This window comes from Bombyx mori, chromosome 25 (assembly GCF_030269925.1).
Source record: "Bombyx mori chromosome 25, ASM3026992v2".
NCBI lineage: Eukaryota > Metazoa > Arthropoda > Insecta > Lepidoptera > Bombycidae > Bombyx > Bombyx mori.
The window spans coordinates 5,794,754-5,810,659 of NC_085131.1; the positions used below are offsets into that span (position 1 = coordinate 5,794,754).

The 15,906-nt window shown below is 41.4% G+C and overlaps 1 protein-coding gene across 1 annotated transcript; it reads right to left on the reverse strand.

Annotated features, from left to right (window-relative positions):
• Positions 1-7,293: 7,293 nt before the first annotated feature.
• On the reverse strand, positions 7,294-15,906 carry LOC101737904 (U3 small nucleolar RNA-associated protein 25 homolog). Its single transcript, XM_004924484.4, has 8 exons — positions 15,183-15,906; positions 14,445-15,044; positions 13,022-13,264; positions 12,364-12,638; positions 11,678-11,833; positions 10,798-10,993; positions 9,992-10,168; positions 7,294-7,505 (listed from the first exon to the last, which is right to left on the reverse strand). Exons 1-8 carry the CDS (start codon positions 15,615-15,617, stop codon positions 7,341-7,343), a joined length of 2,247 nt encoding a protein of 748 aa, XP_004924541.1. The 5' UTR covers positions 15,618-15,906; the 3' UTR covers positions 7,294-7,340.

Here is a 15,906-nt window from a genome sequence, read left to right on the forward strand (position 1 = left end):
TCAGACCACCGTCCCGTCATTATGAAGCTCGGTCGCGCTCCCGATTCCGTTCCCGTCACGAGGACTGTGGTGGATTGGCACACGCTGGGCATCAGCCTGGCTGAATCTGATCCACCATCGCTCCCGTTTAACCCGGACTCTATCCCGTCTCCTCAGGATACCGCTGAAGCCATAGACATCTTAACGTCACACATCACCTCGACATTAGATAGGTCATCGAAACAAGTTGTAGCGGAGGACTTCCTTCACCGCTTCAAATTGTCCGACGATATTATCCCTTAGAGCTAAGAACACCTCGATACGCGCCTACGACAGGTATCCTACCGCGGAAAATCGTATTCGAATGCGTGCCCTACAACGCGACGTAAAGTCTCGCATCGCCGAAGTCCGAGATGCCAGATGGTCTGATTTCTTAGAAGGACTCGCGCCCTCCCAAAGGTCTTACTACCGCTTAGCTCGTACTCTCAAATCGGATACGGTAGTAACTATGCCCCCCCTCGTAGGCCCCTCAGGCCGACTCGCGGCGTTCGATGATGACGAAAAAGCAGAGCTGCTGGCCGATACATTGCAAACCCAGTGCACGCCCAGCACTCAATCCGTGGACCCTGTTCATGTAGAATTAGTAGATAGTGAGGTAGAACGCAGAGCCTCCTTGCCACCATCGGATGCGTTACCACCCGTCACCCCGATAGAAGTTAAAGACTTGATCAAAGACCTACGTCCTCGCAAGGCTCCCGGTTCCGACTGTATATCTAACCGCGTTATTAAACTTCTACCCGTCCAACTCATCGTGATGTTGGCATCTATTTTCAATGCCGCTATGGCGAACTGTATCTTTCCCGCGGTGTGGAAAGAAGCGGACGTTATCGGCATACATAAACCCGGTAAACCAAAAAATCATCCGACGAGCTACCGCCCGATTAGCCTCCTCATGTCTCTAGGCAAACTGTATGAGCGTCTGCTCTACAAACGCCTCAGAGACTTCGTCTCATCCAAGGGCATTCTCATCGATGAACAATTCGGATTCCGTACAAATCACTCATGCGTTCAACAGGTGCACCGCCTCACGGAGCACATTCTTGTGGGGCTTAATCGACCAAAACCGTTATACACGGCAGCTCTCTTTTTCGACGTCGCAAAAGCGTTCGACAAAGTCTGGCACAACGGTTTGATTTTCAAACTATTCAACATGGGTGTGCCGGATAGTCTCGTGCTCATCATACGGGACTTCTTGTCGAACCGCTCTTTTCGATATCGAGTCGAGGGAACCCGCTCCTCCCCACGACCTCTCACAGCTGGAGTCCCGCAAGGCTCTGTCCTCTCACCCCTCCTATTTAGCTTATTCGTCAACGATATTCCCCGGTCGCCGCCAACCCATTTAGCTTTATTCGCCGACGACACGACTGTTTACTATTCTAGTAGAAATAAGTCCCTAATCGCGAAGAAGCTTCAGAGCGCAGCCCTAGCCCTAGGACAGTGGTTCCGAAAATGGCGCATAGACATCAACCCAGCGAAAAGTACTGCGGTGCTATTTCAGAGGGGAAGCTCCACACGGATTTCCTCCCGGATTAGGAGGAGGAATCTCACACCCCCGATTACTCTCTTTAGACAACCCATACCCTGGGCCAAGAAGGTCAAGTACCTGGGCGTTACCCTGGATGCATCGATGACATTCCGCCCGCATATAAAAGCAGTCCGTGACCGTGCCGCGTTTATTCTCGGTAGACTCTACCCCATGATCTGTAAGCGGAGTAAAATGTCCCTTCGGAACAAGGTGACACTTTACAAAACTTGCATAAGGCCCGTCATGACTTACGCGAGTGTGGTGTTCGCTCACGCGGCCCGCACACACATAGACACCCTCCAATCCCTACAATCCCGCTTTTGCAGGTTAGCTGTCGGGGCTCCGTGGTTCGTGAGGAACGTTGACCTACACGACGACCTGGGCCTCGAATCAATTCGGAAATACATGAAGTCAGCGTCGGAACGATACTTCGATAAGGCTATGCGTCATGATAATCGCCTTATCGTTGCCGCCGCTGACTACTCCCCGAATCCTGATCATGCAGGAGCTAGTCACCGTCGACGCCCTAGACACGTCCTTACGGATCCATCAGATCCAATAACCTTTGCATTAGATGCCTTCAGCTCTAATACTAGGGGCAGGCTTAGGGACCCCGGTAACCGTACTCGTCGAACTCGACAAAGAGGTCGACGTGCAACCTAACCCATGCATCAGCCCGCTGAGTTTCTCGCCGGATCTTCTCAGCGGGTCGCGATTCCGATCCGGTAGTAGATTCATTCGCGAAACAATTGCTCTTGAGTTGTTAGGTCTCCTTCTTAGGCGCTCGGGCAGTTGTTAGCAAATCCCACCCCTCTTGGCTGAGCCTTTGCTCGCCCACCTGTCCTGGTGAAACTGGAAAGGCCTTCGGGCCACCAGTAAACTTTCAATCATAAAAAAAAAAAAAAAAAAAAAAAAGAAGTGAGCTGTGTCTGTGGGTTAATTTACTCGCCGAGTCCTTCGTCGCTAGCGACGGGTTCGACGGAATCGGTGACCAGTGCTTGAGGTACCTAGAAGCATTCATTCATTCGAAATGAATGAAATTCGAAATTAGGGTGATATCGACTGTTTAATGGTAAAGGTCCCGGTCCGCAGGATCGGGTATGTAGTTACCGGCTTCCACGACAAGAGGGTTTTCGTGTCGTGCCCCTTTTTCGAAATGGCACTGATGCACTGATGCCACTGATGATGCGCACTGATGACGATTGCAAATACTTACTGATGGAGTCTAACTCCAGATTGTCGTGAAGGTCCACGTTCCTCACGAACCACGTTGCTCCGACGGCTGTCCTACAAAAACGGGATTGGTTGATTTGAAGGGGTTTCAAATTAGTGCGGGCCGCGTGAGCGAAAACTACACTTGCACAGATAATGAAATTTTACTTAATAATTCACGAAGTAATAATAACAAAATTTTAAAATTTTATAATTCTGGAGGTTCCGTAACCCGTGATTCCCCATCTATACATAAAAAGGGTTCGGTAACCCAGTATAATAAAAGCGAAATCCTTAGAGTTTAGTCAGTGTCACTATCTCGACAAGCGACCCCGTTGATTAGATACTCATACTCGAGGACTCCGTAGATCAGTCGAACATTAATGATGTCAACTCAACGAAAATGGGATTACAGTTTAAAACATTTTTGTATAAACTTTACTGTGGCAGAAAACACGGAAATGCTTAGTGTCGCAAATAATAAATAAATAAAAAACAAAATAAATATTTACGGTAATAGCGCCTTATTAGTGCTTCCTTCATCGTGGATTTAAAAAAATACGACCCTAATACCATGATATTCGCGACTAAATATTTCTTTATTCGCGGATTTAATAGGTACATCGGTACATACACATTATGTAAAGGATTCGAATATTTAGTTATCCAACCGAGTATGCTTTGTAGGTCCAGGCGGCTGGCCGATCCTTCGGCTGGTCGTAGGACCGTCGAGGCGATTCGCCCAGTCCTTGTGGATTGGGTGAATCGTGACAGAGGACGCCTCACTTTCCGGCTCACGCAGGTTCTCACTGGGCATGGTTGCTTCGGTGAGTTCCTGCACCGGATCAGAGCCGAGCCGACGGCAGAGTGCCACCATTGTGATTGCGACTTGGACACGGCAGAGCATACGCTCGTCGCCTGCCCCGCATGGGAGGGGTGGCGCCGTGTCCTCGTCGCAAAAATAGGAAACGACTTGTCGTTGCCGAGTGTTGTGGCATCGATGCTCGGCGACGACGAGTCGTGGAAGGCGATGCTCGACTTCTGCGAGTGCACCATCTCGCAGAAGGAGGCGGCGGGGCGCGTTAGAGACGCGCAAGCCCGCCGCCGTCGAGCGGGGGCCAGGGAGGCGGATTTCGCCCAAGCCCTGGCCCTCTAAGTGTTTCGGGTCCCCCTCATATGTCGGTCTGGGGACCGGCGAGGGGGACCTAAGAAGACGTCGTGCAAGCTGCTCTGCACGCGTTTTACGCAAGAGCATCCGGGTGATGGAAGGCCGGCTATCCTCGACCCACGCTGGTTCTGACCCAGCGGGGTATTCCGTAGGATAGCTCACTCTAACCGGCGCCATCTAGGCGGGCTCCGGATAGCCTGCCGACCGAGAGGGCTGGTGGTCGTGGCGCCGACGACCGCCAGTCCGGCGTCCCGAGGGGGAGGGTGATGGGAGAGATGTGCTCCGCACTAAACACTTCACTTTCCCCCCTTTGCCTTTTCATGAGTTCTGTCTCATGTGAGGTTTGGACGTTGGTTGTTGAGCGACAGGAGGTTTTAGTCGGTTCGACTCCGACATGCTCCGCCCGCCGTCCCCAGTGGAGGGCGGAAGTCCGGCGATTTCCTCCTGACCAAAAAAAAAAAAAAATGCTTTGTAAGCACGTCGTCAAATGTATTAATAAAAAAGAAAATAGACCCTATTACAACCCCGCCTAAAGTATGTTTTTATTTTGTCACCTAGGAACGTATCTCCTATAATCCCATATTATAATAATATGTAAATTACTATTCCATATTCACGGTTTCTGTCTTCGCGGCATATTTACGAAACATTATGATAATAAAGAAATTTTACTGTAATATCTTTATCACACAATTTTTTATTTAGTTTATAGCTTTCGAAGTTGTATCTCATCTCGACAACTATTAACGTAAAAAAAAAGTCATTTGTCTTATCAATCTTAAGACCTAGCTAGCTATAGATGCTCAACATGTTTTCCTAAGCTTGAATTACTTTTTCATTCTACAGTTTTGAAATAAAAATAAATTAACAACCTTTTATACTAGGCTGCACTAAAAGTATCGGGAATGGAATATTTCTACTGTTCCTGTCATATTAAAATCTTTTTAATTGAAAACTCCTTGGTTTTAAAAATCGAATACCATTTATTTATTTAAAAAAAGATTCTCGGTCTTGTCACGAGATTTTGTCAAACTTGTTTAGTCGTTGAGAAAATGGAATTGACTCGAGAAAATTCAAGAGCGATGATTTATTATGACTTTCGAAGTGGTTCAACACAAAAACAGTGTGTTGACCGGATGATTTCTGCATTTGGTGATGAAGCTCCATCCAAAACCACAATTTATCGCTGGTTTGCTGAGTTTCAACGTGGAAGTGTCAAGCTCAGTGATGATCCCCGTCAAGGTCGTCCAAAAACTGCAGTCACCCAAGAAAACGTTGATGCTGTGCGTAAGCTGATTGAGGAAGATCGACATGTGACATACCGCGAAATTCAGGCAACTTTAGACATTGGCATGAGTCAAATACAAATAATCTTGCATGAACAATTAGGTGTAAAAAAGTTGTTTTCCCGATGGATACCGCATTCGCTCGGTGAAGAGCAAAAAGCGGCTCGCGTTACTTGGTGCGTCAGAACTCTCGAAAGATTCCATGCAGGATCCTCAAATGCTGTATACAACATTGTATCAGGTGACGAATCCTGGATATACGCGTACGAACCCGAAACAAAAAACCAGTTACGAATTTGGGTGTTCGAAAATGAGTTAAAGCCAACAAAAATTGTTCGTTCACGGAGCGTTGCAAAAAAAATGGTGGCCACGTTTGTCTCCAAAACCGGCCATGTTACGACTATTCCTCTTGAGGGACAAAGAACGGTTAATACAGAATGGTATGCTAGCATTTATTTGCCACAGGTCGTTTCTGAACTCCGTAAAGAGAACTGCAACCGCCGCATCATCCTCCATCACGACAATGCGAGTTCTCACACCGCGCACAGAACAAAAGAGTTTTTAGAGCAAGAAAACATAGAATTATTAGACCATCCGCCGTACAGCCCCGACCTAAGCCCTAATGATTTCTATACTTTCCCTAAAATAAAGAATAAATTGCGTGGACAGAGATTTTTATCACCTGAAGAAGCTGTGGACGCCTACAAAACGGCCATTTTGGAGACCCCAACTTCCGAATGGAATGGTTGCTTCAATGATTGGTTCCATCGTATGGAAAAATGTGTCAAATTTCGCGGAGAATACTTCGAAAAGCAATAAATACATTTTTAAATAGTAATATTGTGTCACTTCGTTAATTCCCGAAATTTTCATTGCCGCCCTCGTATCCTATTATTAATAGGCAAAAATAAAACTAAAGTTCCAAATAATTTATTAATATCCATGTTAAGTTATATCTTTAAGTCTACTTTGACATGGTGTCCTGGCGTCCAGGCCTTTGCTCGTCACCCCATGACCATCTCATCTATCCATCACCATCTCACTGGAGCGCTTGATAGAACAAAGGAGAGACAACCTTTGAAAACGTACTGTACAAACTACAAAATATTTCCGAAAGCAGGACGATATCACCGGTTGCGCTATCGTGTGGTGCGATGGTAAAATAGGGACATCTTGGTACGGTACGATTCAACCATGCCTTGACGCACTTCCTATTAAAACACGTAAGAGAAATAGAGTCCGTCAGCCCTTAGAATAAGAATTCTCGAACTCATTCTTAGATATATTAAAACTGCATCGGAACGCTACTTCGCGTCAGCAACACACTATAACCCACGATAACCCAGAGGCAAAAAATTGGTAGGGGAAGTGGATTTGAGAACACCCTCCTTTTTTTTTATTGCTTAGGTGCGTAGACGAGCTCACAGTCCACCTGGTTTTTAAGTGGTTATTGGAGAGACCATTGACATCTACAACGTAAATGCGCCACCCACCTTGAGATGAGTTCCAAGGTCTCAGTATAGTTACAACAGCTGCCTCACCCTTCAAACCGAAACGCATTACTGCTTCACGGCAGAAATAGGCAGGGTGGTGGTACCTACCCGTGCGGACTCACAAGAGGTCTTACCACCAGTAATTACGCAAATTATATTTTTGCGGGTTTGATTTTTATTACACGATGTTATTTTCCTTCACCGTGGAAATCAATCGTGAATATTTGTCAAGTACGTATTTCATTAGAAAAATTGGTACCTGCCGACGGGATTTGAACACCGGTGCATCGCTCAACTCGAATGCACCGGACGTCTTATCCTTTAGGCCACGACGACTTAAAGAAGACGACTTATTAGAAACAGAAACGTCTTACTGGATACAAATTGCACGTGAATGCACTCGTTTATTTCGAGAGATGGTATTAGTACAGTGTGAGCATTATCACAGTACACCATGAAGGTCGAGTCAATGTTTATGAAAAAATGTGACCAAAAAAACACCGGCACATAGATATGAAAAAAGTCGACTTGAAAACACCCTCCTTTTTGAAAGTCAGTTAATAAAAAGCCTTTTATTTTCTTTTCTATTTTTATTGTATTTTATTGATGATTCGTCGTCAGTCCCCCGTGACGTACATGTGCACGGGCCGGTCCGCGCGCAGCACGCGTGCGCCCCGCGCGGCGCCGAGCAGCGCGCCCAGCCGCACGAGGTCGCAGCGGCAGTACAGCACCGACACCGTCATGTTACACTCGCTGCCCCCGTACTTGTTCTGGTTGCTCTCCTGGTACAAACAAAAACAATTCTCGACTAGAGTTAAGTTACGGCGAACGAGATAATTATTAAAAAAGAATTTATTTAATTAAAACAATTTTTATTGGTTACAATTACAATATATCTATTAACAAAACTTATTGCTAAATTTGCAATGGTGCAGTTTCTGCTATGACGCACGGGGTCATCCGATGTGCATTCAGCAAATACGGACATCGGGCGATTGCCTTTTTTTCCGGGCCGCGGGCCGAACCTCCTGCGAGGTCCCCGCGCCTAGGGGGCGCGCGGGGTATGTGGGACTCGACGATCTGCAGGGTTTTGGGAGCAGACCGCGGGCCCAAAGAATTTTAGGGCCCCACCCACTAAGCGACTCCCCTGCACTTTTACACCCGACGTCCGATATCCGTCCGGGGTCAAAACCCGGTCAGAGTAGGGGGGTTCCCGCGGTCCACACTACAACCAGACACGCGGCGCCACCCCGAGGACGCCCGACCGACGAGTCGTCGAGGCGATAGTCGACGACCAACGACGTCGGTCTCCGCGGTACGGCGGCCCTACCAGGCCACCCGGGCGATGCCGCTGATGTTCCGGGATACCCCGCTGGGCCAGAACCAGCCTGCCGGTTCGGAACGCGATACACCGCCGACCGGGATCAGGCGATTGCCTAACTCTAGTCCTGAACAATTTAAATTGTTATTACTTCTATTGCTTTACAGATATTATTTTTATGCGACCACTTCCGTCGTTAAAGTCGTCGTGGCCTAAAGGATAAGACGCCCGGTACATTCGTTTCGAACGATGCACCGGTGTTCGAATCCCGCAGGCGGGTACCAATTATTCTAATGAAATACGAAATCAACAAATGTTCACGATTGACTTCCACGGTGAAGGAATAACATCGTGTAGTAAAAATCAAACCCGCAAAATTGTAATTTGCGTAATAACTGGTGGCAGAGCGTCTTGATAGCCCGCACAGGTAGGTACCACCACCCTGCCTATTTCTGCCGTGAAGCAGTAATGCGTTTCGGTTTGAAGTGTGAGGCAGCCGTTGTAACTATACTGAGACCTTAGAACTCATATCTCAAAGTGGGTGGCGGCATTTACGTTGTCCATGGGCTCCGGTAACCACTTAACACCAGGTGGGCTGTGAGCTCGTCTACAGTAGTCCGCAATAAAAAATTAAATAAAAAACTTCTAGAATACATGTTTAAATAGTTGATCTAAAAAACGTAGACAGGTATTTACTTTTAACTAAGGATCGCTTTTATATCAATTACTTGGGTTTTCCAGAGTCTCAGACATACTAAAACATACTTTTACGAATTCAATCTCGCATTTATTGTTTTCAAACATTTCGACTACGATCGTGGTATTTTCGTGGTTACGGACGACTTAGCTCTTATTAGTTTACGTTTGAATATTGAACGTTAGTAATTACAATAAGCACGAGATTAAATCGTAAAAAATATTTTGATTACGATTTTGTATCGATTTATCGTCTTGTCTTTTTACATCAGATGACTTATTGAGCCAATAGCTAATAAATCTAAGAACTATTTTTTTATTTCACAATATGGATGAACGAGGTCACGGCTCAGCTGATGTTAAGTGGTTACCACAGCCCATAGACATCTACAACGTGAATTTTGCCAACTGTCTTGACACATGAAATCGAAGTCGAATTATATACATAGAATAACGATTGGCTTACGCTTCAAACCGTAACGTATTACCGCTACCTATGTGGCAGAAATATTCTGGATGGTAACACTATTTCGCACCGGCTTACTTTAAGCCGCACGACCAGTAAGTAAATTTTACAGCTTATTTTCCTGAATGCCGAGGAGGTCTTTACATGTTATGAATAAAAAAAAAATATCGTACATACAGTGCGATAACGTCACTTACGCAAATTGTTGCTTCTTTTCAGTTATATAGTTCTGCTAGGGTAAAAAAAAAAAAAAAAAAAAAGGGCATAGGAATAAAATTATAATATTTAAAACTTCATCAGTAAAAGCAAACATCTCTCTCGTCTCACTATAACTAATAACTAAAAAATGTATTTTCTCATGCTCAGTTTAGTTTTAACAAAAATTGCATAAGTAACTTTATATAGCACCGTATGTGCAATATTTTTTTTACAAAAAATATTTCCCATTTTTTTTTCCGTTACCGATTTTCGATTGAATACCGATTTGCATCAGAATAATAAACTTATGTTTAGACGTTAAGAAACAAATATTGCATAAGTGACTTTATAGCACCGGATATTTTTTTAACAAGAAATATTTCCAATATTTTTTTTCCGTTACCGATTTTCGATTGAATACCGATTTGCATCAGAATGATAAAGTTATGTTTAGACGTTAGCAATGATTCCCGTGAAACATTCGGACAGCCGGCTGCAAATTATCTAAAGAAATAGTTAAAACTAAACGTTAACGATCCCGAGGCGGTTCGGATGATAATTTACGTGCTGCTCGTGGCGATACATACCTGCATCAGGTTACACATCTCGGAGTAAAAGTGCGGATACGTCGGCGGCTGATAAAATATTATATGCCGGATCCCTTTGATCCTGAATCTCCGGAAGAAGTGGACTCTCTCTGAATACAGCAAGAAGTGTGCTTCGGTGTGGAAGAACATATCTCTGGCTCGGGCTATCTTCGCGTCCTACAGGATAATTTTGATTTCATTGCCTATGTTGTGTTTAGCCTATACAAGGTGTGAGATGACCAGCCAAATGAGCACTCTCTTTTTTCTTGTTTAGCCAGAGGATTTTGCGGCCGATCTAAGGTAGAGTCATGGTCGATCATTAATATTGGCAATGCCAGGGGCACAACAAAGCTGATGTCTGCCACGCTACTTAGAAAGTAATCAGTACATATCATAAATAACATTTTTTAATAAATATACATATGCAAGTAGAATATTTAATTAAAATATATGTCAACCCCTCGTTCGTATTTTTTTATTGCCCTTATAAATAGACGAGTATACCGTCCACCTGACGGTGAGTGGCCACCGTCGCTCACGTATGTCAGCAATATCAGGGACACCGCAACATCGCTGCTTACCGCTCTAAATTATTATCTTCGAAGAGAGACATGTCATAGCCCTTCAACATCGTTGAGGGAAGCTCATTCCAATTTGAAATTATCCTTAAAGTTTCTAAGCACAGCCAAGACGTTGGGATTAACCAAGATTTTCTAAGATTACATTCAAATTAATACTAAAAACTCGGTAATGTCCTAGTTACAAAAATTGCAATAAATTTATAACGCAGTCACATTGTCCCCTACCTTAGAGTATTCGCAGATTTGCACAAAACTAATGTCTTCTTTCTTAAAATAATTCCGTATGCGCACGTAATCGAAATAGCTCGGCACGTAGATGAGCGTGTGGCTCATGAGGGTGTCACGCTGCTTGGGCAGAACCTCCTTTATGAAGTACTCGAATCTGGCCTCGGCCGATTCCAGTGCTGTCGACGCATTGAATCTGTTTAAATAAAAACTTGTTTACCGCTCGGGACTTTTTGGCGGGAACGCGAGGAGTGAAGTTGTGTGATTTGTTTTATTTTGTCTATTTAGTGAGAATACGGCTATATTCTGGTGGCCGTATGTATGACTTAAATCATTAATTCATTAACTGTTAATATACATGCTGTGTTTAGATTAAAATAAATATAATTTATATTGTTTTTTTTTTTAAAGTTCATTATATACTTTTTGTACATTTCCGATTTTACAAACAAAGCAAAGGCAATTGAGAGGGCTAAGTATGTTGAAAAATAGGAGGGATTTCTTTCTAAAAACTAATAATACGATAGTAAGATATAATAGATCTAGATTGGATACGCGTAAATTTTAGTAGATAATCAGAAAAACCATTTTAAACCTCACGGGGCTCAAACCGGAGTGATGGTAACACTGGCGGCCCTATCAAGAGCAGTGCTTTGCAGAATCTACCACCGGATCGGAAACGCGGCCCACTGAGAAGATCCGGCGAGAAACTCAGTAGGCTGTGTCTATGAGTTAATTCGCTCGGCAAGCCCTTCGTCGCAGGCGACAGGTTCGACGAGGACGGTGACCGGCTTATTAAATAGCTGTTGTTTTAGAAATTTTTATTGTGCCACCTCCAAAGTACCTATAAATAACCTATTTCAATAATTAGTAAATGTACCTGTGAAATATCTGAGGTATCTGTAACAATACTTGTTGAATACTCCCCACTTCTACAGGATTCTCCACGAGCACTTTCCCGGCGTAGTTATGGCATTTCTTATTCAGTACAGATTTGATTTCCGGCAGGAGCACGGAAGCGAATACTAATGTTTGTCTGAAATTTTTTTGAAATTTAAATATCTATTGAAGATACAAGTTCATAAACAATTATTTCCTATATATACACAGTGTTGTCACATGTATTGTTTTTAAGGAAAACATTTTTTTTTTCTTTTGATCATAATATGCACATTTACTACTGAAACGTTCGTCAAAATAACATATTCTAATATTATTAAAGTAAGCTTGTATTTTTATATGGTTGTAATCACGTAAAAATAACTGAAAATGTATATAATTATATTACGATAGATATCTTAAAATCATAAGAACTCTGAACTCTCAATCTGTGAAATCCTGTGGATAAAGAGTTCTAAAATTTGCATTCATATGCGGTGCGAAGCAACTCTAATGTGATCCTGGCAATACTGATATCCATGAGCATCGATGTACACGATCAGTATAAGGGGGTCTGTTAGTTTACAGACTAGCAGGTTCGACTTTAAAACCATAAAAAGAATATATTAAATTACACAACATTGAATAAACATTCAAACATTGATGAATCTTTAGAAATGACCTTACCTGTAATATTTAGCCCATCCGTTGACTGCCCACGATCTGACTCTAGAGAAGTCAGTATCGTGCGTTTTCTTTGGTTGAAGATGAAAATGGTCAAGAACATGTAGCAAATGATCCCAATTCTGCATTAAGAACACATCCGCTTGATCCATAATCAAAATTTCTATGGAAGCCAAAAAATCATAATCTCTGTCTTCCTCCCCTTCAGCTCCGACCAACATTCGTAGACCAAGTGGTGATGCGACTATGATGTCTGATGAGTAAAAATCTGTATATAACTGATAATTTAAATTAATTTACAATCTGATCATTAATTTTACATCCAGTCCCGTCCACATTACTAACTTCATTTGTGAAACAAGATTATGGGAAACAAACTGAAATTTAAATATTTTAATAAACAATTATAAATATACAAATTTGTTGTGTACCAATTAATTATTCGCTTTCACTTTTTCATACTTACAAATTTAGGGACAACATATACTGATGCATATTTAAGGAAAAAATGCAGTATATTTTTTTAAATGAAATGTCTTTGGTAAATATACTGTGTTGACAATTTTATGTGAAATGTGTGAATGCTATGTTTTGTATTACCTTTATTACTGTTCAGATTTCTTACTCAAAATTAACTTTGCACAGATAAATTTAGGTTTACCTTAAGACTTTTCTTGGTGACCGTCATGCCTATCCTGAATGTATCATCTGTGTTGCCAGTGAACATGAGTTCATAGTCCTCAGGCTTTGGATTTTTACGTGGCATGATAAGTTCACCTCCTGTAAACTCGTCTTCAAATCTTTTTTTATTGAGCACCTGACCAGCCTCTTTTGGCACCAAAATTTCCATTAAGGTTTTCACTACTCTGTAAGCTGCATTTTTGAATGGAACCATTACTAGTACCTTAAAATTAGAGATGTATTTTAATTGCAATTCAAACTTATTAAACATAACAACACAAATTCAGTATTTTCATAATTATAGACATAATTAAGGCTAGCTAGATCTCAAACTAATTTGTAAAAGTAGTTTTGTTATTATGTATTTACATTTATATATTAGAAATGAAAATAATAATCCCAATTTTAAATGGTAAAATTAGTTCTGAAAATATATTACAATGTTAAATTAGAGTAATTTTAAGCAACAAGAACTTTAATAAAAGTGAAAAGAGGAGTTACTAAGGATTCACAACCTTTGAATTATCTCATTATGTACTGGCTCAGACCATAAACTCCAATACGGTCACCACTATCGCCCCTCTCATTTTTTAAGTTACTAACATAGATTATAAGTAATTATTACTAACAAAATGTTATGGTTTTAAAAAAAAAAAAAAACACTGAAATAAAGTGTTAATAATAATAATAATTAAGCCTTCAAGCCAACTGCTAATTTTCAGCAACTAATAAAGGGAACCGAGTGGCCTATACACTGCAAGCCTATATAAGCCGAAAGATCAATTCTTTAGTTACAGCTCAAATTAGCCTCCTCATGTCTCTTAGCAAAGTTTATAAGGGTCTATCTACTCTGTGTGTCCTTCAAATACTTTTGAAGATTTTTGGATATAGACAACAGTTTGATGTGCTGTTATTCCCATGCTGTTATTTACTCTATTATGTCAGACTTTTTCAGTTTTTCATTGCCTTTGTAGGCAGACGAATGCACGGCCCACATGATGGTCAGTGGTTACCGTCGCTCACGGATATCAGCAATGCCAGCAGGGGAACAGCCTTAGAAAACTTCTTATAAATTTGTGTGTTTCTTGGCTTTAAAAAGTACTGTAAGCCCACACATTTAGACACAACTATCTTGCCTATTTTCTGCAGTTCAGCAATCCCAAGGTAGGATTGCCGTTATACAGTTTGATTGAGACTTTATGTTCATAACCTTATGCCTTAAAGTGGGGTGTCAGTGGAGGCATTCACATTAATGTCTATGGGCTCTAGTATGCATTTAACATCAGGTTGACCTCACAAAAGCTGCCATGCCAATTAGTAAAATATCTAGAAGTGTAATATCTGTAATTATCAGATTCATTTCAAAAAACCATAAAAAAATTGTCAGTTGCTAAAACTATTACCTTGGGACGAACTAATCCTTGATCTCTATAATCATCGGAAATATCATTTTTCTTTATCAATTTCGCATTATGATGTAAAATTCGTGTTCTGGTCTTCAGCATATGGTTGATGGCATGAAGACAATATATGTAACGAATTTCATCAGCATTACTAAATGTTCTTTCAGGGTAATACAAATCCTGATAGTTGTTGAGTATTGAAAAAATTTCTTTTTGTAATGGAGTTAAAACTTCAGATAGTTCAAGATCTCTCTTTACCAAACTAGTTTTATTCGCCGAGACAATGTTTCCATGTATTTGTGATTTTATTTTCAATTCTTCAAAATCAACCTTGTGAATAAGACTAGGTGCTGTACCGGGTTCAGCAAAAGTTTTATCTTCCAATAATGATATTTTAGCTTTAACTTTCTTTATTGCTGTTTCAATTGGTCTAGGTATAACAATAGTTATGTTACCAATCACTGGCCATGTCTTTGAAATAGTAGAAACTGTCATGGGCGAGTTGTTTAATGAAATCAGCAACTCATCAGGTAAATCATATTGTAGATGTTTTACGAACGAATCATCAGTTTCGTGGTCTAATTCTGTTTCAAAAGTAGCCTGAAATGAATGAAAAATTAAGAACTTTTTTCTGTAGACGTTTAACCTGCAAATATGAACTAATTCAATGTCATTACTTTACAATTTATTTTATAAAGTCTCTTATAACAATCAGAGAATATAACAAGTTTGACTTACAGTGTTATCAAAATCTTGGCCCTTTGCATTGTCTTCGCTATCACTATAGTCACTGTCACTCTCGGTCTTACTAACTTCCTCATTTCGAGCACGTTTACGAGCACAACTTTCAATTTCAGGGCTGGGGCTATCAGAATCTACTTCTTCGTCACTATTTACTACTATTGCGTTTGTTGGTTTACTAAAACAAGACACCAGTTGCCCGTATACATCTTGTTCCTCTTCGCTTTCAGAATAAGCTTCTTGTTCCCTTTGAAACTTCCGTTCCATCTGCTTTTTCTTTTCAAGCTCTTCCTCAACCTTTTGTACATTTTTGTATCGATTGAATTTAGCCTTTTTATTTGTAACATATGTATCATTGGAACTTTTTCTTTTCTTTTTACTAATGTGGTCTTTTATTGTCTTCTTTTTACCAAAGTATTTCTTTCCCTTCATTATTTTAAGTCAACAAGTCATGGGTATTAAACATAATATCTCAGAGTGCAACAAGTGTATGTATAACCAAAGATTTATACACTTAATATATTCGAGTCTTAACTATGACTATGAATCAGATGATTGGTAGGTAATTATTACGTACGGTAGTGATTACTGGCTCAGTGATTATTACTTAAATACGGTACCTATTACCTATTATATGTACTAAGTAAGTCATAGGCTCGTAATATCATAAAATAAACACTTATATCCGAGAGGGGAAGGGGAGCACTCACATGGAATATAT